General features: G+C 44.2%; 1 protein-coding gene across 1 annotated transcript in view; it reads right to left on the bottom strand.

The window, feature by feature from the left end:
* Nucleotides 1–18,963: 18,963 nt before the first annotated feature.
* LOC137369762 (dermatan-sulfate epimerase-like protein) overlaps nt 18,964–26,355 on the bottom strand; it is a 44,897-nt gene continuing 37,505 nt past the window's right edge. Inside the window, exon 2 of the mRNA XM_068031178.1 lies at nt 18,964–21,815. Within this exon, the coding sequence (XP_067887279.1) occupies nt 19,217–21,815 (2,599 nt within the window). The 3' untranslated portion in view covers nt 18,964–19,216. The remainder of the gene's footprint in view (nt 21,816–26,355) is intronic.

Genomic DNA, 26,355 nt, shown 5'->3' with positions numbered 1-26,355 from the left:
TGCAGATCACACATGGGACTCATCAACCATCTCAGAACCCATCAAACCGGAGTGGAAACAAGTCATCCTCGATTCCGAGGGACTGCCTAAGAAGGAAATCTTATATTTATGGCCCCTAATTTGGACTCTCCCACAAGTGGAAACATGTCTATGTCTCGCCTATCGAATCCCTTTATACCTCTTTGTCACCTCTTGACCATCTCTTTTTTAGAGAAAAGAGCCCCCAAACTGTTCAGTCTTTCCTGCTAGATAGAACCTCTAAAATTACCTGATATTCTGAAAATGAGTGGAATTCAAATGTCCCAATTTAGGGTGTTGATGGGTGAGCCTGCAAAATTATCTTCCCTTTACCATTTAGCAGCCTCTGTATAGCTTGTTAACATTTGCGAGTCTCAAGTTTGATGTCAGGCCCTAAGAAAGCAATTAAGGCAGTTAAAATAGAAAAGCTCCATAATTGTTCTGCTAGTGGCTTGGAATTAATCAGGAAATGGTCTCAAACTGAGTTTTTCCTGGAGTTGTACCTGACAGAGTTAAGTGGAGAAGTGTATTGAGAGGAGCTTCAATTTACACATCTGGATGTGATCTGTCAAAGAGTTACAATGAGTAACTCTCATTGTCAAACCACTGAAAACGTGGCAGAACTTGCAAAGATTTACAGGGATGTTTTTTAAAGTTAAACTTCCAATGCCGAAATAAGGCTAAACATTAGATTCAGTGGAGGTATTAATCTACTCGTAAAATAAAACACCATTTCTCAGGAGATTTTGAGATTTTGCTTTTTTATTAAAACTAAACGGAGTGATACAAGTTTTGTTTTACGCATTGCGGATTTCAGTTTCAGAATAGGATTCCTAATTAAACAGCAATCTGAACTGCAGAGCAGGTATTTATTCTACCCAATCGAGCACTGTGTCAGTAAAACCCCAGCAACTGCAGTGTGGCATAGCTTCTGTTGATCTGCACTGTCTGGATTTCAGGATTCTCATCATATTTGCACCACCGTCCTTTATTCCAGTTGTTGCCAACTCTGGCTGGCCATATTCCTGGAGATTTCATCATGTGACCTGCTACCTCCAACAGCCCCGCCCCCAAATTCCAGCCATTGGTTGCCTAACATGTCCATCCTTGCAGTATCCCGCCTTCCCACAGCCAATCAGAAAGCAAATGGGCGCTTCAGCACCTGATTGGATGACTCTTAATTTTCAGTCAAAGAACCCTTTTCCCCCTCCTCCAATACCAAAGAATGTTTTTAAAAATTAAAAACTTGTTTTATATATAATGCCCCTATGATTTTCCTGCAGCGAGTCTTGCAGCCATGCCTTGGAGGTTCGTCTTTAATTCTGGGAGACGCCAGTGCAATCCTGGAGGACTGACAATGCTAACCAGCAGGTATGACAAAATAGACAGGGATTGACATCACTGTTACCTTACATATCAAAAAGACAAAATAATTCATTGGCAGAACATAAGCATTATTTATTTTAACGCTCAGTTCACATTTTTATGAGAATTTAGGGCACCACTCATTTCAAAGTTGCACAAGAACAGGGGTAGGCAACCAAATCTGCTCCACCTTGAGAGCTCCCACTCCTTAATCCTAATTTCCTGCCTCCTCTCTATAAGCTTGCACATTCAAGGAATGTATCTTCTTTTAAACATTTACCATGTCAGTTTGTTTTTTTTTCTCTCCCCCATGTGTGTTTTAAACTTTTATTTTCAATTTCCCAAGATCAAGCTTAAAGTCAGCAAAAGAATTAAGGTTAGTTTTCACAAATTCGCAATTTCTGTGGCGGTCTTGTCCTTGCTAGAAGTTTGTATTGATAAGTGAGACATTTTTACTTTCTGTGATTCTTCTGCTGATTAACATGAAAAAACATGATGGGGGGCCCATGAGTAAATCTGGGGCATCTCCTCCCAGAGGATGAAACTCCATGTTGGGAGGGCAAATTTGGAAAATGACTCCTACTATTTGATAACAAGTGGAACTCTTAACATTTTTGGCAATAGGAACAAAGGAACATAGAAGCAGGAGTAGCCCATTCAACCCATCTAGCCTATTCCGCCATTCAATAAGATCATGGCTGATCATCCACTTCAATGCCTTTTTCCCAACGGAAAGGCTTTGTTGTATCGAGGCTATGTTACGAGGGACAGTGTTTTAGATACCTTGTCCAATAAAAGCTAGATCATAAATGATATTTTACAAGATATGTTGTTCATTTTCTCAGACAGCAAGTGCTGGTAATAGTTCTGTTGCTTATTCTTTCTGTTTTTATTTCAGATTTCCAGCATCCGCAGTTTCAAAGAACAAAGAACAAAGAACAGTACAGCACGGAAACAGGCCATTCAGCCCTCCAAACCTGCGCCGATCTTGATGCCTGCCTAAACTAAAACCTTCTGCACTTCCAGGCACCGTATCCCTCTATTCCCATCCTATTCATGTATTTGTCAAGATGCCTCTTAAACGTCTCTATGGTACCTGCTTCCAACACCTCCCCCGGCAGCAAGTTCCAAGCACTCACCACCCTCTGTGTTAAGAACTTGCCTCGCACATCCCCTCTAAACTTTGTCTCTCTCACCTTAAACCTATGTCCCATAGTAACTGACTCTTCCACCCTGGGAAAAAGCTTCTGACTATCCACTCCGTCCATGCCGCTTATAACTTTGTAAACCTCTATCATGTCGCCCGTCCACCTCCGTCGTTCCAGTGAAAACAATCCGACTTTATCCAACCTCTCCTCATAGCTAATGCCCTCCAGACCAGGCAACATCCTCTTCTGTACCCTCTCCAAAGCCTCCACGTCCTTCTGGTAGTGTGGTGACTAGAATTGCACGCAATAATCCAAGTGTGGCCTAACTAAAGTTCTGTATAGCTGCAGCATGACTTGCCAATTTTTAAACTCTGTGCCCCGACCGATGAAGGCAAGCATGCCGTATGCCTTCTTGACTACCTTATCCACCTGCGTTGCCACTTTCAATGACCTGTGGACCTGTACGCCCAGATCTCTCTGCCTGTCAATACTCCTAAGGGTTCTGCCATTTACTGTATACTTCCCACCTGCATTAGACCTTCCAAAATGCATTACCTCACATTTGTCCGGATTAAACTCCATCTGCCATTTCTCTGCCCAAGTCTCCAACCGATCTATATCCTGCTGTATCCTCTGACAATCCTCATCACTATCCCCAACTCCACCAACCTTTGTGTCGTCCGCAAACTTACTAATCAGACCAGCTACATTTTCCTCCAAATCATTTACATATAATACAAACAGCAAAGGTCCCAGCACTGATCCCTGCGGAACACCACTAGTCACAGCCCTCCATTCAGAAAAGCACCCTTCCACTGCTACCCTCTGTCTTCTATGACCGAGCCAGTTCTGTATCCATCTTGCCAGCTCACCTCTTATCCCGTGTGACTTCACCTTTTGTACCAGTCTGCCATGAGGGACCTTGTCAAAGGCTTTACTGAAGTCCACATAGATAACATCCACTACCCTTCCTTCATCAATCATCTTCGTCACTTCCTCAAAAAACTCAATCAAATTAGTGAGACACGACCTCCCCTTCACAAAACCATGCTGCCTCTCGCTAATAAATTTGTTTGTTTCCAAATGGGAGTAAATCCTGTCCCGAAGAATCCTCTCTAATAACTTCGCTACCACTGACGTAAGGCTCACCGGCCTATAATTTCCTGGATTATCCTTGCTACGCTTCTTAAACAAAGGAACAACATTGGCTATTCTCCAGTCCTCTGGGACCTCATCTGTAGCCAATGAGGATGCAAAGATTTCTGTCAAGGCCCCAGCAATTTCTTCCCTTGCCTCCCTCAGTATTCTGGGGTAGATCCCATCAGGCCCTGGGGACTTCTCTACCTTAATGCTTTGCAAGACACCCAACACCTCCTCCTTTTTGATAATGAGATGACCCAGACTATCTCCACTCCCTTCCCTAGGCTCATCCTCCATCAAGTCCTTCTCTTTGGTGAATACTGATGCAAAGTACTCATTTAGTACCTCGCCCTTTTCCTCTGGCTCCACACATAGATTCCCTCCTCTGTCCTTGAATGTGTCAACCCTTTCCCTAGTTACCCTCTTGCTCTTTATATATGTATAAAAAGCCTTGAGATTATCCTTAATCTTGTTTGCCAATGACTTTTCATGACCCCTTATCACCCTCCTGACTCCTTGCTTAAGTTCCTTTCTACTGTCTTTATACTCCTCAAGGGATTCGTCTGTTCCTAGCCTTCCAGCCCTTATGAATGCTTCCTTTTTCTTTTTGACTAGGTTCACAATATCCCTCGTTATCCAAGGTTCCCGAAACTTGCCAAACTTATCCTTCTTCCTCACAGGAACATGCTGGTCCTGGATTCTAATCAACTGACGTTTGAAAGACTCCCACATGTCAGATGTTGATCTACCCTCAAACAGCCGCCCCCAATCTAAATTCTTCAGTTCCTGCCTAATATTGTTATAATTAGCCTTCCCCCAATTTAGCACCTTCACCCGAGGACTACTCTTATCCTTATCCACAAGTACCTTAAAATTTACGGAATTATGGTTACTGTTCATGTTTCGTGTTTCAGGTTTAACGATGCATTGTTGCATTTCACATCTACCAGAGGGATAGCATCTCTTTTTAATAAGGAATGCCAAAAGGGTTCAAGTAATTATCTCTTTTTATTGATATGCAATAATAAAGTCCTCGAGATCTGGAGGGAAACAAGGCCCTGTCCTTCACAATGAAAACCACAAATCAGAACAAAATCAAGGAACAGTTCCGAACGCAAGACAAACTAGACCACAGTGTCCAACACATTAGTGCAAGGTTACATGGAATCCCTCATGTTGTTTAAAAGGCGCAACACTGACATTATTTAAAAGCATTTCCATTGTAAAAACATTCTTTATGCAATATGCACCGCCTTTGTCCCAGCTCCACGAGAGCTACTTAGGCATGAAAAGCAGACTTCCTCACACAGAAGCAAATTAATAATGAAAACAAGTATAGCCTGGCTACATTCAGCACCTCCCTGGTCCGTCTGTGAAATCCATAGTTTTTAAATTCACATTTTCATGAGATCAGTCTCACACGGTGACAAATGTTTAGATTAGATTAGATTAGAGATACAGCACTGAAACAGGCCCTTCGGCCCACCGAGTCTGTGCCGACCAACAACCACCCATTTATACTAATCCTACACTAATCCCATATTCCTACCAAACATCCCCACCTGTCCCTATATTTCCCTACCACCTACCTATACTAGTGACAATTTATAATGGCCAATTTACCTATCAACCTGCAAGTCTTTTGGCTTGTGGGAGGAAACCGGAGCACCCGGAGAAAACCCACGCAGACACAGGGAGAACTTGCAAACTCCACACAGGCAGTACCCGGAATTGAACCCAGGTCCCTGGAGCTGTGAGGTTGCAGTGCTAACCACTGCGCCACTGTGCCGCAAATGTTGCCCTAGTCTAGCTTGTTAAGTGAGTACCCTTTGTTGCACCCTTTACAACACTGCATTAATGACATCACCCCTTACCAACAATGTAGGAATTGCACTCGTGTAATCAAGCATATTTTAAATAACGAAACTTTTTGAAAAAATTAAGAAGTGATGGTTTAGCAATCCACAGTCATTTAGAAACGTACAGGTCTTTTTTAAAGTTATCATCGCTTCCAGGACTGGTTTTGAATTCAAGTTGTTTGGCCTTCAGGAGAAATGTAAAATTGGCAGTGACTGAAATAATGAAAGTCTGGGCCCCCAGCATCTTTCAAATGCGCTCATTCAAGTTTAATTCTGCATGACACAATTTGAAAGTGCAACAGAATCTCTGTTCATCAGAGAGAGCAAGACAACATCAGGATTAATAAACATGGCCTGTGGCTATTTCGCACTGGAACCTAGCTAGGTCACAGTCACCCCAGTTTTCAGTAGTGAACTCCAAGAGGATTTTATTTCTAAGTGCTGTAGTTTTCTGTCAAATTTTGATGCTGTTCTATTCATAGCTTGTAACACATCTCCATCTCATTGTTTATTGGAAATGTTTACATCCTTAATTGGATTTACTACTTCTGGTTATCTTATGATTCAAAGTAAGTGTTGTCAGCATACAGGATTATAGAATCATATGGTTCAAAAGGAGGCCATTCTTCCCATCATTCCTGTGCTAGCTCTTTGAAAGGTCTATCCAATTAGTCCCACTTTCCTGCTTTATCCCCTTAGCCCTACAATTGTTTTCCTTTTCAAGTATATATCCAATTCCCTTTTGAAAGTTACTATTCAATAATGCATTCCAAGTCACAACAACATACTAGCCAAAATGGTCTCCTCTGCTCTCCTCTGGTTCTTTTATCAATTGCCTTAAATCTGTGTTCTCTGCTTAATGATCCTCCTGCCAATGGAAACAGTTACTCCTTAATTCACTCCCTCAAAACCCTTCATAATTTTGAACTACTCTATTAAATCACCCCTTCAAATTCTCTGCTCTAAGGAGAACACTCTCACCTTCTCTAGTCTCTCCACTTCCCTTGTACCATTCTGATAAGTCTCCTCCATGCCTTCTCCAAGGCCTTGACATCCTGGAAGCCTGAAAGTGTGGATAATTTTCCAACTGAGGCCTAACCAGTGATTTATAAAAGTTTTGCATAACTTCTTGCAATAACTTCCTTAAATATGTAAAACTGAGCTCTGGCTTTTTTGTGTCAGTTATTGGTTGTGTTTGGGAGAAAATGAGGACAAAGTGTGAAATGCTTTCAGAAGGCTGAAACAACATATTGAAGTGTTCAATTGGCAGGGTAATGATACATCACATGCTCCCCTCCTGGGACCTAAGGCAGGAAATAGAGTCACGTAAGAGAAATGAGGAACCATCTAGGCAGGATTGTCCATGGACAATTAGCAAAGGTTTATCAGGAAGATCTGCGAGTCAAACCCCTTACTCGGGACATAAACCTGAGGTGGAAAATCTAAACATTTTGAACCACCTGGCAAAGACTGAAAGGGTGGGAGCTGGCACATTTGACCATCCACAAATAAACTCTTGTTTCCAAATATATTACCCCAATATTCAATCAGATTTGCACATTGAGAAAACAATGGCAACTCTAAATCATGCAGGACGATTTTCCATGTTCGTGCTACAGGCTTCTCCTGCTGTCTGCAAATTTCAAGAAAACCTGGGCACACTGTCCACTAATACTGCAAGGACGCAGTTTAAAAATAAGGGGTCTCCCATTTAAGACCGAGATGAGGAGAACTTTTTCTCACAGAGGGTCGTTAGTCTGTAGAATTCTCTTCCCCATAGAGCAGTGGAGGCTGGGTCATTGAATATTTTTAAGGCTGAGTTATATAGATTCTCGATTGACAAGGGAGTCAAAGTTTATAGGGGGTAGAAAGGAGAGTAGAGTTGAGGCCACAATCAGATCAGCCATCATCTTATCAAATAGCGGAGGAGGCTCGACGGGTCGAATGGCCAAGCTCCTAATTTGTATGTTCGTATAAATTAATGAAATGATGCTAATTTTCATGAAATTACTCGTTGCTTTCTTTGCACAGACAAAACCAGAATGACCAAGAATGCAGATTACTGCCAGTGATATCTTAATATGGGCCTGACTGTTTTATAGCTTGATGAATCAGAGATTTTGGCACAGCGGAAGGTCAATGTGGCTCGCTGTGCCTCTGCTAGCTGCAGATCTGCAGCTATCAATTCTAATCTTATCCCCTTGCTCTTTCCTGGCACCTTTCATGAATTTTCTTCAAGTGTTCATCAAGTTTTCCTCCTAAACTTCATAGTTAACTCAGGCCTCAATTTTAACTCCCACTGTCTGGTAAAAACTCGGTCCAGTTTGTGTGGGGGGGAGGAAAGATAATTAAAATGGAGTGGGAAAGATGCCCAGCCCTTTCCCACCAATCTGCCCAATGGCGATGTTAAATTGCAGGTGGCAAAAACAGCCCCCCCACCCCCCACCACCCCAGGTTGGCAAGCTGCTCCTTAACAATGCAGATTGGGCTCCATTTGCATTATCAGGACCTGATCTGCCATCTTAACCTGAAGCCTGAGCAGCAGAGCAGAGTTAAAAGTATTTTAATTGTGTTTAATTGTATGCAGGTGGTGGGCATTGACTGGGGATTCACTTGAGCCCCTATAAATAAACAGAGACTAAAACTATGGTGGTGGGGATTAGAAGGTGTATGCTTGTAATGTGTAACTCTGTAAATAAATATAAAAGTGTGCAATGATTGGCTCCAGTTCTATCCTTCACTAACTTGCTTTCTGGAGCAGAACAAGCAGTGCAATACAAGAGGGGAACCCATTTATTTCTTTCATTGCCTCACATCCATGGTCCAGATAATTTCCGTAACAACATCCCTTTTTACATGGAAAGGCCATTAGGCAGACTCACAACTCACTAACAGGACAGCAAGCTATATGTGTTGGAGAGAGGGGAGGGGTGGGATCATCACTGCACTTCCATCAGACGTGAGTACTCCAGTAGATATCTACCCGGTGTTCAGAGACCGCGCACCTGGGAAAGGCAGATAGTAAGCATCTCGTGATTAAATTTCAGGGCTCATAAAATCATATCACAAATGACTAGAATCATAGAATGACACAGTTCAGAAGGAGGCCATTTGGCCCATTGTGCCTGTGCTGGCTCTTTGGTAAAGCTTTCCAATTAATCCCACCCCCGGCTCTTTCTCCATAGCCCTGTAATGTTTTTCCCTTTGTGCATTTATCCAATTCTCTTTTGAATGTTACCACTAAATCGGCTTGCACTGCCATTTTAGGCTGTGCATTCCAGATGAGAACAACTCGCTGTGTAAAAACTGTTTCTATATGTCATCTCTGGTCTTATGACAACTTTCTTTGTTTACTGACCCTCCTAACACTAGAAACAATTTCTCCTTATTTACTCTATCAGAATCCTTCATGATGTTGAACACTTCTATCAAATGTCCTTTTAACATTCTCAGCTTCAAGGAGAACCAACCGGCTTCTCCATTCTCTTCACATAACTGAAACCCCTCATCCCTGGTACCAATTACCACCACCATCCCCCATCCCCAGTTGTTTGTTACAACTGATTATAATTATTGTTACATAATACTTACAGCACAGCCCTTTGATAGCAGTTTTCTTAAAATAAGCTCATTAGTCAGGTCAGTTTGCTACTTGGTTCCTTTATGTACTGGCTTTCATTATTTTGCACCTTGTGTAAATTAATTTGGAAAGCAGAGTGTTACTCACCCAGCTGGCTGCATTTGTTGTCTCTCTGTGCCATTAATTCTAAGCAATCTCCATTCTAAGCATGAAAGGTGTTACGACCAGGTGAGAAAGGTGTCTAGGATTCCCTTTCAGCCTTCACCTGGTCTTACTCTAACAGGGTTTAATTTTAAACACACCATGTTTTTTAGCTCCCCCTTGGTGAATCCTTGTTCACCACTTTCCAATTATAAGGCAAAGAAATCAGCACAAACAGGCTTTCTTAGGTTTAAAGAAGAAAAGTTGAAATTTATTAAACTTAAACTGTAATTCGGTTGAGGCCTACGGATACATGACGCGCCCATGCGAGCATGTATACACGATACACACATGCAAAAAGAGACAGAAAAAAGCAGAAGAAAAATAAAGTGAGACAATATCCGAAGAGTTGTTGTTACAGTTCTTCGAGCTCACCGTAAAGTCCTTGATTGTAGGTACATCTTGCTTTTCGTTGGGGCCCAGTATTCTTCTTAAACCTTGTTCACTGCAGGAGACTTTTCTCTCTTGGGGTTCATTTATCTTCAGTGGATTCAGAGGCTTGTGAGAAAGAGATGGGAGCAGACAGGAGAGAGATCTTCTCAGTCCAGGACCATTTTGCTTTCTGCCCAAACTGTTTGTACAAATTCAAAAAGACTCCAGTTGCCCAGCAAGTTAGTCATGTGACTAGTTGGTTTGACCATGTCCGTTTGTGTATTCAGCCATCTTAGCAGTCAACCTGGAATGCGAGTTCCCCCATCTTCAATGTCTGGTCATCAAAGGTCCATTGTGTGTTGAATTTCAGGGAATGGCTGTTTTGTCCTTCCAAACACTGGCTGGAATTTTATACCACCCCGACGAGTGGGATGGTGGGGGGATTGGCGTAAAATGTAGCGGGAGGCTCCAGGAGACCTTCCCGACCTGCTCCTGGCTCCGCCGCTGCTTTATGCGGGATGGCAGTGGTGAAAAACGGCCTGCCCGCCCCAGGCCAATCAAGGTCCTTAAGAGACTGCTTAGCGGCCACTTAAGGGCCTTCACCCACCTCCATGTAGATTTTACGCATGGCAAGCGGGCATCCTGGAGCCGAGATGCCGCCTAACAAAACCGGGTGGCCCTCAAACGTCCCGCAGGGTGCCCTCATGTTCGGGCACCCTGTGCCCGATGGAGGACTGCCACCACTGCCCCAACCACCCTGAACACCCAACAAGCCCCCCAGTTGACCACCCTTGCCTCGCCGGGGCCCGACCAATTACCCCCGGCAAGTCAACCAAAACTTACCTGCCTTCCTGGCTCCCAGGCATCTTCTCTTCATGCTGGGCTGCAGTCCCAGCAGTGGCCACTGCTCCCGGTGATTGGCCGGCAGCTCTATTAGGCGGGACTTCCTACCTCAAGCGGGTGGAAGTCCCACCTCACACCAATTGAAGCCCGGGCACCCGCAAAATATGGGTCAGATCCCCAGGCGAGGTGGACACGGGTTCGCCACTGACTTTTCAGTCGGTGGCCGGCTCCCATTCGCTTACCGTAAAATCCCGGCCACTGTCTGTTAATATGCAAATATATTTTCTAGCCACGGCTGATCTGTTTAACAAGTGTTCTTCACTCCAGTAACAGTTTAAAATCAATGTTCGTGATTTAATGAGCCTCATTCTTGGCAGGTGGGGACCTAGCATGACAAAGGTTACTTGGAGTCTATTGATCGCTCTGGTACTTGTTAGCATGCATTTTGGTTTGGTTTTGGGTTATTAATCATTCATCTGGCTATCTCTGTGCAACATTAACAAGAGTGTAAGAGTCAGTAATGGCACAGCAAGAGAAATCTGATTCCCGGCAGTTTCCTGTTTTCCTCCTCTCGTCTCCTGGAAGCAGTTCTGGAATCATGGATACCGACAACCATTCTTTATTGCATGGGAATTACAGCATTGAAATAGGCCATTCGGCCCAACTGGTCCATGACAGTATTTATGCTCCACATGAGACTCCTCCCACCTTAATTCACCCCATTTCTTATAGGGTATGGTAGTATGGTTATGGAGTGGACTAATAATCGAAAGGCCTGAGCCAATAATCTGAGTTCAAATCCCAACATAGCAGCTAGGGAATTTAAATTCCATTAATGTAATAAATCTGGAATCAAAAAAACTATTATCAGTAATGGTGACCATGTAACTGGGTTGCAGGAGCTGTGAGGCTGTGGTGCTAACCACTGCGCCACCATCTTTTGGATGAAACTGAGGCCTTCTCTGCTGTCTCAGGTGGAGATCCCATAGCGCTATTCTGAAGAAGAGCAGGTGAGTTCTCCCCAGTGCACTGGCCAACATTTATTCCTCAATCAACATCACTAAATCAGAATATCTAGTCATTATTACATTGTTGTTTGTGGGATCTTGCTGTGTGCAAATTGGCTGCTGTGTTTCCTATATTACAACAGTGACTACACTTCAAAAATACTTCATTGACTGTAAAGCACTTTGGAACATCCTGAGGTTGTGAAAAGCGCTATATAAATGCAAGTCCTTCTTTCCTTTATAGAAAGTCGGGCAGGGTGCATAACATGACCATCGCACCCCCCAGCTTTGTACCCCAGCGAACTTTAATTTCCCCTCCTCGCCCAAGTTTTCTACTGAACCTCTTGCAAGATTAATCTGGAACTGCTGTAAATTTGATGCTAAACTATGTTACTCTGAGTATCTTTGGCACAATATAGTTCAGCGCTATTACTTTAGATTGTTATATTGTGAGTCAAATATCCCATTCCCTTTGTTAACTGTAGAGCCAACATGCAGCAAAATGGGATGCACCTTACAAATTAGGTGCAAACTTCTCGCTACCACTGACACCATCTATAATGCCATTTAATTTGAGTAGCTCCTTGATCACAATAGACCATTTCTGTCTGACGTCTTTGTGGCACAAGGTGCTCACTATCAACGCAAGGCAAGATTTGCATTCATACAGCAGCTTCCCAAATTTCTTCACAACCAGTGAAATACTCTGAAAGGACGGTTACCATTGTAATGCGGAGGAGCGTAAACAGACAACAAAATGGCACTGCCCTATTGCCCTGTTGCACTACCTTAGAGTTGTCATTCTAGTTTTAAACTGGGTCCGTCTTTTTCTGCCGGGAGAGCTGTGCAGAAATCTCTCAACTTTAAACCAAACACCAATGTGCTGAAGTTATGTTATGTGATCTTACTGACAAATTTGTTCACAAGTCAATATCAAATTCTTTTAGCCTATTTTCAAATAAAAGGCAGAGTTTTTAAAATTGGAGACATGGTGCTGGACTCTACATAGCCAATGGCAGTCCAACCACTGGGCCCAAAAGGCGTGGAGAACCTGCATTACACAGCACTTAGGCATTTGACTGTCTGGCCCTGGGGCCTCCGGCCCTTTAAAGACAGGGATCCCGCCTCCAAAAGGTGCCGGCCAATCAGAGGGCTGGCAGCTCAGCAGTCCCAGCAGCACCATTGGGAGCAGTGGTCACTGCTGGGACTGCAGGAGGCCCAGGAGTAGCCATGGAGACCCTGACTACAAGTGGGGGGGGGTGGGGGGGGGTGCGTGTGTGCAGCGGACTCATCGTAGCCAAAGGCCAGCCTTTATTGCCCATCCCTAATCGCCCTTGAGAAGGTGGTGGTGAGTTGCTTTCTTGAACCGCTGCAGTCCTTGGACTGTAGGTACACGCGCAGTGCTTAATGGGACACTTAAGGGCCTCAGTTGGCCTCTGGGCCTGAAGGCCATCCTCAAGCTTCTCCATACCGGACTAAATTCTATAGCATCAGAAATTCCTTCACAATTTTATGAGCTCTGCCACCCGCATTCCTGTCCCGACAAGGCTCATAAAATTCCGCCATAGTTTGCATTAGCATATTAACACTCAAAGGTCTGTGTTTTCAGAATCTCTGTTTCTTTTCCCCATCTACCTTCCTCCCCCACCCCCTCCACCCCATGGTTTTCATATAGAATAGAATCATAAAATGCTTACAGTGCAGAAGGAGGGCATTCAACCCACCATGGCCATGCCAGCTCTTTGTGAGAGCTACTCATTTAGTCCCACTCCCCCGCGTTATCTCCATAGCCCCGCAAATTTCTTTCTCTTCGGATAATTATCCAATTCCCTTTTGAAAGCCATGATTGAGTCTGCCTCCCCCACAGTCTCAGGCAGTGCATTGCAGATCCTAACCACTCGCTGCGCAAAAATGTTTTTTCTCATGTCGCTGTCGATTCTTTTGTCAATAGCCTTAAATCGGTGTCCTGGTTCTTGACACTTCGCCAATGAGAACAGTTTCTCTCTATCTACTCCATCCAGACCACTCATGATTTTGAACACCTATCAAATCTCCTCTCAACCTTCTCTTCTTTAAAGAGAACAGCCCCAGCTTTGCCAAACTATCCACGTAACTGAAGTCTCTCATCCCCAGAACCATTCTCGTAAATCTTTTCTGCACCCTCTCCAATGCCTCTTCCAACCACCCTCTGGGTGAAAAAATGTTTCCTCAAATCCCCTCTAAGCCTCCTGCCCCTTACCATAAATCGATGCCCCCTGGTTATTGATCCCTCCGCCAAGGGAAAAAGTTTCTTCCTATCTATCCTATCAATGCCCCTCATAATTTTGTATACCCTCTCAGCCTTCTCTGCTCTAAGGAAAGCAACCCTAGCCTATCCAGTCTCTCTTCATAGCTGAAATGCTCCAGCCCAGGCAACATCCTGATGAATCTCCTTTGCACCCTCTCCAGTCCAATCACAAAAATGTATTATTGAACCAGATGGATATTTTTTATGACAAGTGCATAGCACCATTACTGAGACCAGCTTTCAATTCCAGATTTTTATTAATTAATTCAATTTAAATTCCACCAAGCTCCTGTAGAGGGATTTGAACCCTTGTCCATAGAGCATTAATTGAGGTTTCTGGACGATTTGTTCAGTGGCATTACCACTATACCACCATCCCCCAAAACAGTTCAGTGCAATTTGGCCATTGACAAAGCAAATACCCGAACTCCAGGCAGGAGGTCACTGCCACTCACTCCCTTATTCTGCTTTGGAACTGGGGGAAACAATGCCAGCACTGCTCATAGTCACCCATTTCATGTCTTTGCACTTCAAAACCTATTTGCCCCACCCTGCTACAGGCCAGAAGGTTTTTGTTAAGGCATCCTTCCTTGAGATTAAGAATCAATCAGCGTTTGATATAATTCATCAGAGATTTATATCAGCATTTCACATCACTGGTGAATCACTATCAGGAAGTTTAACAGATTAGTGTGAATGACCTCACATTTCCTCTCAGGAACCGGTGCCAGGCTCTGCATTGTCATTATGAAGGAGACACTGATTGCAGTTCAGTATTGTTCACACACACACATGCACACATACCGATTTTGACATATTACAAATAACTTACAGCACAGACACAGTCTATTTGGCCCAACTGGTCTATGTTGATGTTTATGCCCCACACCAGTCTCAGTTGGGTAGGCGCTGGGTTGAGTGAGTCTACAGCACAATTTTAAAATTTGCGAATAACAAAATTGAGGGGTATAGTTAATACTGAAGAAAACTACAGCAAAATACGAAAAGACATTCATGAACTTACAGAAAGGGCGTGTGACTGGCAAATGAATTTCAATACAGATCAGTGTGAGGTGGTGGATTTTACAGAGAATTTCAGGGAATATACAGCAAAGGAACAGGCCATTCGGCCCAACCAGTCCATGATTATACTCCAGTCCAGCCCGGTCTCCATGTTATAGAAAGGATATACAGGCACTTGAGAAGGTGGAAAAAAGATTTGCAAGGATGACACCAGAACTGATAGGTTATACCTGTCAGGAAAGACTGCACAGGTTGGGGCTATTTTCTCTGGAAGAGAGAAGGCTGAGGGGGGTGGCCTGATCAAGGCCTTTAAGATTATGAAAGAATTTGATAGATGTACGGAAGATGTTTTCATTTGTGGGGAAGTTCAAAATTGGGGATTATTGATATAAGATAGTCACTAATAAATCCAACAGAAAATTCAGGAGAAATTGCTTTACCCGGAGAGTTGTGAGAATGTGGAACTCGCTACCACATGCAGTAGTTGAGGCGAATGTCATAGATGCATTGAAGAGGAAGCTGGAGAAACACATGAGGGAGAAAGAAATAGAAGGATATGTTGAGGGAGTTAGGTGAAGCAGGGTGGGAGGAGGCTCATTCGGATGACAGGGGTGTGAAGTGGGGTGGGACAGTTAGGGACAGTCATGTGATGACACTTCCAGGAATATGCCCGACCACAGACTGTTCATTAATCACAAGTCAACGCATGCTGACCTAAAGTGTGCTTCGGTGGCAAGCGGATTCAGCCCCTCCCTCTCCCAAGATATTACATTGCATTTTATGATGCTAATGTCCCAGCTAAAGCTAGTGAGACAGGTTCTGCGGGAGCAGACAAGCTAGAACAATAAATAGTCTGTACATGAATTCACAATTTGCTGCTTGCAAAAACAAAGGCAAGTTCAGTCTGTCAGCTGATCAAAAAAAAAGCAGAAAACCTCTGACGGAGTTAGTTAACAGCCAAATAAATATGGCGATAAATTGAAGTGTTGGTTTTGACACTATTCTTAACAAATATCAACTATCCAATATTCATTCTCATCTACTCAACATGCCTCGTTGCTGCCCAGTAACTCACCTCATCCATCTGAGGAGATATTTGCATTGCCATGAAGGCTTCAATAGTTCTATTGTTTATTTTCATATAAATCCGAAATACTTCACATACTTACAAAATAATCAAAGTTCCTGCTCTGACAAGAGAAATTCTGCCCGATATTTGCAGAAGTCTTATTATCATGGCCTTATTTTTTTTTTAGAGATACAGCACTGAAACAGGCCCTTCGGCCCACCGAGTCTGTGCCAACCAACAACCACCCATTTATACTAACCCGACAGTAATCCCATATTCCCTACCACCTACCTACACTAGGGGCAATTTACAACAGCCAATTTACCTAACACCTGCAAGTCTTTGGCGGTGGGAGGAAACCGGAGCACCCGGTGAAAACCCACGCGGTCACAGGGAGAACTTGCAAACTCCGCACAGGCAGCACCCAGAATTGAACCCGGGTCCCTGGAGCTGTGAGGCTGCGGTGCTAACCACTGCGCCACTGTACCGCCCATATGGCACAGAAGAAGGCCATTCAGCCCATCAGGCCTGTGCCAGCACTTTCCCCATCATCCAGCAAATTCCTCCCCCTTCAAGTATTTATTCAATTCCCTTTTGGAAGTTCCTTTTGAATCTGCTTCCGCTACCATTTCAGGCAGGGCATCCCAGATCATAACGACTTGCTGTGTAAAAAAATATTTCCTCATGTCGCCTCTAGTTCGTTTGCTAATTACCTTCAATCTGTGTCCTCTGATTACCAAACCCTTCTGCGACTTATCTACTTTATCAAAACCCTTCATAGATTTAACAACTCTTTCAAATCTCCCCAAATCTTCTCTGTTTTACAGAGAACAATCCCAGCATCTCCAGCACATAACACTGCCACCATTGTACTAAATTGCCTCTACAGCCTAAGTTTGCAGAATTGCAGCAGTTATGACTAGTAACACCAAACATTCGTTCCTATTTAGTAATAAGAGAAACTCAAAGCTGGTGTTGTCTTGCTCGTCAACCGATGAACAATATATTTTTTTGATGTTAGGCAGATACTTTTGTTGCCAGTCCTGACTGATTGGCAGTTAATAGGACCTTGCCATTATGCTGTGGGATAACAGCATATGAATGTGCAATGCATTTGCCCGAAATTCCTCTCTCTGATAATTTAGTGAATGCGCTAAATTATATATTTTAAACAAGGATCCTGCCATTCACACATCCTCGAGACACATCTTTTGTTTCTTTACTTGTCACATGACCACTCCCTTTGGCCTTGCACTGTGAAACCTTTTGCCATTTAATCTCTCCCGTCTTCCATCCCATCACAGACTTTCCTTTTTATTCTTTCTCCACCCCCCCCCCCCCTCCTCCCCCTTTCACTTGCTCAAAGCTTATCATATTTCTAACTTCTCCCAGTTCTGGTGAAAGGTCATCGGCCTGAAACATTAGATCTGTTTCTCTCTCCACAGATGCTGCCAGACCTGCTGAGTTTTCTCCAGCACTTTCTGTTTTTAATTTAAACGAGTATTGTCTCCACGCAAAGCACAGAGAATGGAATTTCAGACAAATGCATTCCGTGTTTGTATGATTGCATTCCAGTGTAAATGAACTGACACAATAAACATAAACAATAACAGAAAATGCTAGAAATACTCAGCAGGTGTGGCGGCATCTATGGAGAAAGCAACAGGGTTAATGTTTCAGGTGTGTGATCTTTCATGAAAGGTTCTCTCTTGTTTCTCTCTTCACAGATACTGCCCGACCTACTGAGTATTTCCCCAGGTTTCTGTTTCCAGTTCGGATTTCCAGGATTTTCCTTTTGTATTCGTGATGCAATAAACATTTGGCTTTTATCTTCTGGGAACTTGGATTAATTTCAGCTTTCTGTGCAACAACAACTGGCATTTATATATATGACGAAATGGGATGATCCATTTCCATGGGCTCAAGTCTTCCAGCCCAATGAAATATAAGTATTTGCTCACACTTTTTAGTTTCAAAATACAGTGTTGCATGAACTTGAATGATTAGATCCACCCAGCAATTCTCCCTGAAGAGATGTTATCTATATTTCTTTTCTAAGTTTAACTAAATTGAAGTTAGATAGAGTCATAGAATCTTACGATACAGAAGGGAGCAATTCAACCCATCATGCCATGCTGGTAAGATCGTATTTTCCAAGTACTTTTCGAGTATTTTACAATTATCTGTCAACACCTCTCCCTTGATGCTCCATTTCCAGTTTCTTCTTCCCTATTCTCAATCTCACTCTGAGGGGAGGTGGGACTGAAGAAAAAATGTTAAATATTCTGCCTAATCTACGAGCTGCAGTCACTGGTCTTCTCGCTATCATGCTGGGAGCAACGTAGCACGGAGGGTGTAAACCAAATGACTTCAAAATTTGATAACGTAAAGAAATGCACAACAAACAGTTCGTACCCAAACTGCCCAAATATTTTCAAGCTCCAGAAAGCAGTCCATGTCACAGCAATGCTAATTAATAATATTTATGCTGTCAATCACACCTGAAAAGAGCAACATCTACATGATAAAGTATTTGACCAACTTTGTCTCTCCATCCATTACAGTTCAGGAGAAGACTCGTAAAATTGGCAGATGTTTTAATTCAGTTTGGAAACTGCAATTTATAGGTTCCATAAATTTTGAAAAGCATTCCCATGGTGCATTTTTATGTGCCCTTCTTACAAGTGATAGATTTTAAGCATTGCGGATGACAGTAAAAGTCCCACTTGAGCCAGATATTGCTTTTCTGGTCGTATATCTCTCTCTGTTCAGGAACAGCTGCGGCAGGTCTCTTTCTGAGACTGTTTGTAATAGGTTCGCAGCCCAGAAGCATGAGAACCAACTGCAAAGAAAAGAAACAGCATCTGCAGCTAATTATCACTTAATGGGCTGAGTTGAATGACACATTCCTGAATGCTGACTTGTATGATAAACGCTACAGAGCACCACATCATTAATGAATGCCGCAAGATTACTTTTACCTTCCCCCCCACACCCCGCACCCCAACCCACCCCACCCCCCCCCCCCCCCCCCCCGCCAAAAACATCCTCATTCCATGTCTTTCACACTCATTGAAAAATTCCCCAGCGTCCCCATCTTCAACGTGTCTCCTTGCAGGACCCTGTGGGGCCTCTGGTAACAATTATTTCCAAAGTAGTACCCAGGAGGCCAGAGACGCAATCCGTTTCTTTTGACCTAAACTTTTCAAATTAAACTTCTTCTTCAAAAGTTCCCAGACCCGTTCAACTTTTATTGTGCAAACAATGTTGTCAGCGCTTTTGTAACTCCTGGCGAAAACAGCTTTCAACTGGTAAACCTGGAATACCCTAACTGACTCATCACTGACCAGCAGATGTCCTCGATTATCCGGATGTCCTTCTCCGGCATTTTGCCCCTCCAGATGTGGAGGTTACTGGGTGATACCTCGCCTTCGAATGGAAGGTGGAATAGGTTTGTCGAGGTGGCAAAAAGTATCCTGTTTAGTACAGCAGGGGGGAGAGTAAAGCCCAAAAAGACATAGATTTTCTCAGCCGTTTCCTGAGGAAAGTTAACAACATCTTCAAATTTCAGCAGTTGGTAGTTGGCGGCTGGCAGTTTCTTGTTTATCCTCAAAGTTGCCCTCGTGTTTGCGAGCCACAGATGAGCCAAGAGGGACACAGTATCTTTGCTCAGTACTGAAAACTGCGTCCGAAGTAGTTCATATTCAAAGGCATACCCAGAGTCCAAATCACATTTTTCCTTACGATTTTCTTCCTTAAACAGCATGGCTAAATGTTGGGGCACATTTCTTAGAGAATAAAGACTGGGCTTGCTGTTATACAGCAATGAATAGATCCACGCACGTGGGTCCCTCACCATGTATACAGCCCTCATTGAAGGTCCTATAACTCCCTGCACAAATGGAAGCTTTAGCGTCCAACTCCCGCTGCTTAAACTGAGTACTACACGTGTGTTGGGGTAGGAAGCAAGGTGCCTCCTCAGTCCTTTAATATATTCTGTGTCCTTCTCTAGGTTTTCCTTGTACTTCACATTCTGATCCATCAAGGAAGCCTTCCTTCTGTACTTCCTCTTCTTGACTCCATTGGACTTTTCCGCAGGAAACAGACTTCTGTCCCTGGTGTGCAACTGAATATTCTGCAAATGGAGCTTTGTATTTTGCACCAGTGACTGAAGCCAACCCTGGATCAAACGATAGCGGCCAGCTTGGACATCGGATAACTTCCACTCGCAAGCGTCGACAAAGGAGTCAAACTCAAATTCCATCTCGGGAATGTCCAAGTGCTCCGTGGGGACCCTGATGTAGATGAAGTCGGTGTTGTTAACAAAGAGGTGCTTCAGGATTTCTGCCCCTGAGCCCGGGAGGGCAGTGATGACGACGGGTGACATTTTGCCGAGGCTCTCATCCCATTGTTTTGAGTGGCCATCCACATCCGAGTTGGCGTCATCCCCATTCCAGTTCATGCCGCATAGGGGCTGTGTGCATGTGCTCCACAGGGCCACCAGCTCCATAAACCACAGCGTGATGATCATCAGTAATGCAAAGCGTAACAGCTTGCTGAAGGAGATGTAGAGCTTCCAGTGGGCGGCCAGGAGGACCAAGCCGACGAACAAGGCGATGGCCATGAGTACTTTCACCGTTAACCCAAAATGAAAGAAGTTGGTCGTGATTCTCCTTTGCCGCTGCAAAGCGGTTGTCCCGAAACCAAATCTTGTGACTTGATTTGCATCCTCCACCTTCGCGTAGCCCCCAAATCCTAAATAACTGAACCGCACAGTCGGGTCAGTATACTGAGTCACCACAGACACAACTGTCTCTGTATCATTAACGTTTAGTGTTACCTTCAGTCCCTGTCTACTGTCGTCAATGAACCTGCAATTGGAAATCTTGACGTATGGCCCATGGAACACATAGGCGATTCTGGTGACACGCTTTCCAAGGGCAAAGGTGACATTGACAAATTGGGTCCATCTCTTCTTGAACTCAGCAGCCTGTTCTGCCTCCTGTATCCGGGAGGCAGGGCTGTTGCCATGATGATCGAACCAAAACATTTTGTACTGAGCGTCCCAGACATCCATCATGGCTCCGTTTAGCTGGCCCATGGCTTTGTAGGGGACGTACTTGAAGTCAATGTCAAGGTTGTGGAAGAAGGCACTGACCAGATTCACAGGAGAATCCTCTCGCCGCTCGATGTGATCAATTACCAGCAGCACCTGTGGATTCAGGAGCAGGAGGGCACGGTACACGCTGTTCAGCCGCATGGCGGAGGAATAGGCAGCCGCGGCCTCACCGCTGATGAACAGCATCCCTCCATGCTGCGTCGCAGTTACCAGCTCCCCTGCTGACCTTCCAGCCTCGTCTGCCATCCAATTGAGCCACTGGCCACACTCGCCCAGCTGACCCTCCCAGGGCTGATTGCATTGACTAGTTGGGGACGGGGAGAATATCAGCACATTATTCAAGTAGCTATACTTCGGCCCATATAAAGCCTCTGAGACAAACACCTGCCCATTGGGGGCAAAAGTAAACGAGTTTTGATCTGGATGTTCATGCCCTGGGTTGAAGTTCTTCCAGCCATCAATCCATGAGTAAGGATTCTCATGGACTATCTCATACACGGCACGCCCGCCGAGCTTCCCTGACTTAAAAGAGACAAAGGTATTCCCCAGGTCGTTAGGTAAGCCCCCTCCATAGGTCACAACCCCCCAGTTGGAGAAGACATGCAGCTTTGCGGTGCCGTAATCAGCAGGGGGCTGTGGGATTAGCTCTGGGTCATACCAGATGTATTCTGTATGGAGGGTGCACCACCTGTGGGCACTGGAGGGCTCCATTGGCCCGTCTTTGGGTCGGTGCTTCCTGATCTGCTTTGCCAACCAGTTGCCGCTGCCGTTCCTCAGCACGTACCTGGAACACAGTGAACAAACATGGAATTTAGACAGGCCTCACTTGGCGAAAGGATAAAAAAGACTTAGTGACGCTCACAGTTATCCTGGATGTGTCATGGTCAGCAAGATTGCATCATATCACATGTAAAACCTCGGCCTGGAAGCTAAACGTGGGAAAATATTCACTGGAAATTGGCAGCACGATGGTGCACTGTTGCCAACTCATTGCATCAATCACCCAGTAATCCACCAGGATCACTGTGAATAGGAGCCAGAAAAGTTCACCAGCCGGTCACCAAACAACCAGCACAGGAACAGGCCATTCAGCCTCTCACACTTGTGCTGGCTCTTTGAAAGGGCTGTCCAATTTCGTCCCACACCCCACCTTTCTCCCCGTTGCCCTGCAAATTGGCCCTCTTCAAATACATTTCCAATGGCCTTTTAAAAAATCCTGGCAACCTGATTCCACCACCATTTCAGGCAATGTGTTCCAGAGCCTAACAACCCTACAGGAAGAAATTTCTCCTCATTTTCCCTCCACTTCATTTGGCAATTATCTTCAATCTATGGCCTCTGGTTACCAGTCCACTTGCCCGAGAAGCCAGTTTTCCCCATTTACCCTGTCAAGATCCCTCAGAATTTTGAGTACCTCCATCAGATCTCACTTTAACCTTCTCTGCTCTAAGGAGAACAGTCTAAGTGTCTCTAGTCTCTCCACAGAACTGAAACCTCTCCTCTCTGGTATCATCCTGTAAACCTCCTCTGTACCCTCTTCAATGCCTTGAAATCCTTCCTAAAGTGCGGTGCCTAGAATTGTACGCAATACTCCAGCTATGGTCTGAACTAAAGGATCATCTTAACACTAAGACTTCTTCAGACTACGTTAAACGTTTTTGGTTATGAAAGGTGCAGAGACATTGTGGGTGGTGATACACTCATCAGCTTTACCTTCAATTAGGTTGTACTGGTGGGCAGAGCATATGACAGACGCTTCAATCCACACACATTTTCTGCAACTGCTAAGAAGCAGTTTAATGGGGATATTCAAATAGAGATTTAAAATAATTGGCCGGCAGGGAGATGAGGGGAATTTTTTTTTTAACGCAGCGAGTTGTTGTGATCTGGAATGTGCCACCTGAAAAGGCGGTGGAAGCAGATTCAGCGTTAACTTTCAAAAGGGAGTTTATTTAAAAAAGGAAAAATTTGCAGGGGAACGAGTAGGAGTTTGGGATTAATTGTATAGCTCTGCAAAGAACCAGCACAGGCACGATGGGCCGAATGGCTGCCTTCTGTGCTGTATGGCTCGATGAAGTGTTTCGCGGACAGGATATAGCTTTGTGAATTGAAGTGGTGTTACATTCAGGAATTTGGCTGAATTCTGAACTTATTAGAAAAATCAAAACATAGAAGCTCTACCTTTTCTGTTAATTCTTCTGCAGCAGTTTTCTTTAGTGTGTGAATGTTGTATCACCATAAGTCAGCTGTGGCTTAGTGGAAGTACTCTCACTTCAGAGTCAGAAAGTGTGTGTTCACGTCTCTCAAGTATATAATCCAGGCTAACACTCCTGTGCAGCTCTTTCACTGTGATATTAAAGCAAGGCTCCTTCTGCCCTCTGAGATGGAAAGAAAATATCCCCACTCTTTTGGGGGGAAAAAGCAGGGGAATTCTTTCTGGTGTCATTGCCAATATTTAATCTCTTGACCAACACTAGATACAGCAAAGGCTGTGGGCCCTGGCAGTATAACGGCTGTAGTACTGAAGACCTGTGCTCCAGAACTAGCCGCACCCCGACCCAAGCTGTTCCAGTAAAGCTGCAACACTGACATCAACAATGTGGAAAATTGTCCGGGTAGGTCCTGTCCACAAAAAAACAGGACAAATCCAACCTGGCCAATTACTGCTCCATCAGTCTGCTCTTGATCATCAGCAAAGTAATGTAAGGGATCATCGACAGTGCTATCAAGCAGCACTGACCCAGCAATAACCTGCTCACTGAAGCTCAGTTTGGGTTCTGCCAGGGCCACTCAGCTCCAGACCTCATTACCACCTTGCCCCAAACATGAGAAAAAGAGCTGAAGTCCAGAGGTGAGGTGAGGGTGACACTGCATACTGGTGAGAGCGATGGTTCTTCTGGGGAATGCAGCCAGAGCCAAGTCCACGGCACCATGGCTGTTCCAGATGTACTGGGGGGGCAGGAGGAAGATTGGGAAAGCAATAGTGATGGGGGATTCGATAGTTAGGGGAACAGACAGGTGTTTCTGTGGATGCAGATGTGAATACAGAATGGTATGTTGCCTCCCTGGTGTCAGGATCCATGATTTCACTGAGCAGCTGCAGAGCATTCTGAGGGTGAATAGCCAGCGGTCGTGATCCATATCGGTACCAACGATATAAGCAGAAAGAGAAATGAGGTCCTTCAGGCAGATTTTTGGGAGCTAGGAAAGAAACTAGCAAGATGGACCTTAAAGGTAGTAATCTCTAGATTACTCCCGGTGTCACATGCTAATGAGCATAGCAATAGGAAGATAGAGAAGATGAATACGTTGCTGGAAAGATGGTGCAGGATGGAGGGCTTTAGATTCCTGATCTAATGAGGAAGGAGGCATTGCTGGATCTGGTTCTGGGGAATGTGGTGGGTCAAGTGGATCAAGTGTCAGTAGGAACATTAGGGGACAGTGATCATAGTATTATATGGTTTAGATTAACTATGGAAAGGGTCAAGGAGCAATGCAGAGTAAATCTAATTAATTGGGGGAGGGCCAAATTCAGTGAGGTGAGAACAGGTCTGGCTCAAGTAAATTGGGATCAAAGATTGGCAGGCAAAACTGTAATTGAAGAATGGGTTGCTTTTAAAGATGAGATAGTTTGGGTATAGTTGAGGTACATTCCAACAAGGGGAAAAGGTAATGGAAACAGATCCAGAGTTCCCTGGATGGTGAAAGAGAGCAGAAGCTGAAGCAAAAAAAAAGGTACATATGACAGATATCAGGTTGAGAATTGAGAACCAGGCTTATATAGGAAGTTCAGACAGAGACTGAAAAAATAAATAGAAGCAAAGAGAGAGTATGAGAAGAGACTGGTAAATAACATAAAAGGGAATCCAAAAGTCTTCTGTAGGCATATAAGTAGTAAATGAATGCTAAAATGAGGAGTGGGACCGAGTAGGGTCCTAAAAGGGGATTTATACGTGAAGGTAGAGGGCATGGCTGAAAATCTAAATGACTACTTTATCAAGGAAGAAGACGTGGCAAAAGCATAGCGAACGAGGAGGCATATGAGACACTGGATGGGCTAAACATTGATAAAGAGGAGGTATTAGATAGGCTGGTTGTACTTAAAAATGTTAAGTCACCAGGATGAGATGGATCCAAGGAAACTGAGGGAAGTAAGGATGGAAATTGCGGAGGCTCTGGCCATAATCTTTAAATGCTCAGATACAGGGATGGTGCCAGAGGGCTGGAGAATTGGGAAAGCTTGGACAGTCACTTGGGTAAATGTGGACTAATTAAGGAAAGCCAGCACAGATTTGTTAAGGGCAAATCATGTTTAACTAACTTGATTGAGTTTTTTGATGAAGTAATAGAGGGTTGATGAGGGTAATGCAGTTCATGTGGTGTACATGAACTTCTAAAAAGCGTTTGATAAAGTGTCACATAACAGGCTTGTCAGAAAAGTTGAAACCCATGGAATAAAAGGGACAATGGCAGCATGGATACAAAGTTGGCTGACTGACAGGTAACAGCGGGTAATGGTGAATGGTTGCTTTTCAGACTGGAGGAAGGTATACAGTGGGGTTCCCCAGGGGTCAGTATTAAGACCACTGCATTTCTTGATTTATATTAATGACCTAGAGTTGAGGTGCAGGGCACAATACAAAAATTTGCAGATGACACAAAACTTGGAAGTATTGTGAAACGTGAGCAGGATAGTGATAGACTTCAAGAGGACGTAGAGAGGCTGGTGGAATGGGCAGACACGTGACAAATGAAATTTAATGTAGAGAACTGTAAAGTGATACATTTTGGTAGGAAGAAGGAGGAGAGGCAGTATAAAATAAAGGGTACCATTCTAAAGGGGGTGCAGGAGCAGAGGGACCTGGGGGCATATGTTTACAAAGCGTTGAAGGTGGCACAGCAGGTTGAGAAAGTGGTTAATAAGGCATACGGGATCCTGGGCTTTATTAATACAGGAATAGAATACAAAAGCAAGGAAGTTATGGGGAACATTTATGAATCACAGGTCCAACAAAAAACAGTCCAATTCTGGGCACCACACTTTAGGAACGTTGTGAAGACATTAGAAAGGGTGCAGTAAAGATTCACGAGAATGGTTTCAGGGATGAGGGATTTCAGTTACGAGGATTGATTGGAGAAGCTGGGACTGTTCTTTTTGGCAAAGGGAAGGTTGCGAGGAGATTTGATAGAGCTGTTCAAAATCATGAAGGGTCTGGACAGAGTAGAAAGAGAGAAACTGTTCCCATTAGCGGAAGGGTCAAGAGCCAGAGGACACTGATTGAAGGCGATTGGCAAAAGAAGCAACGGCGACATGAGAAAAAAAC

The sequence above is a fragment of the Heterodontus francisci genome, chromosome 5 (assembly GCF_036365525.1).
Source record: "Heterodontus francisci isolate sHetFra1 chromosome 5, sHetFra1.hap1, whole genome shotgun sequence".
NCBI classification, from domain to species: Eukaryota; Metazoa; Chordata; class Chondrichthyes; order Heterodontiformes; family Heterodontidae; genus Heterodontus; species Heterodontus francisci.
The sequence above is the reverse complement of the archived record's forward strand: the minus strand, read 5'-3'. Positions and strand labels throughout refer to the sequence as shown.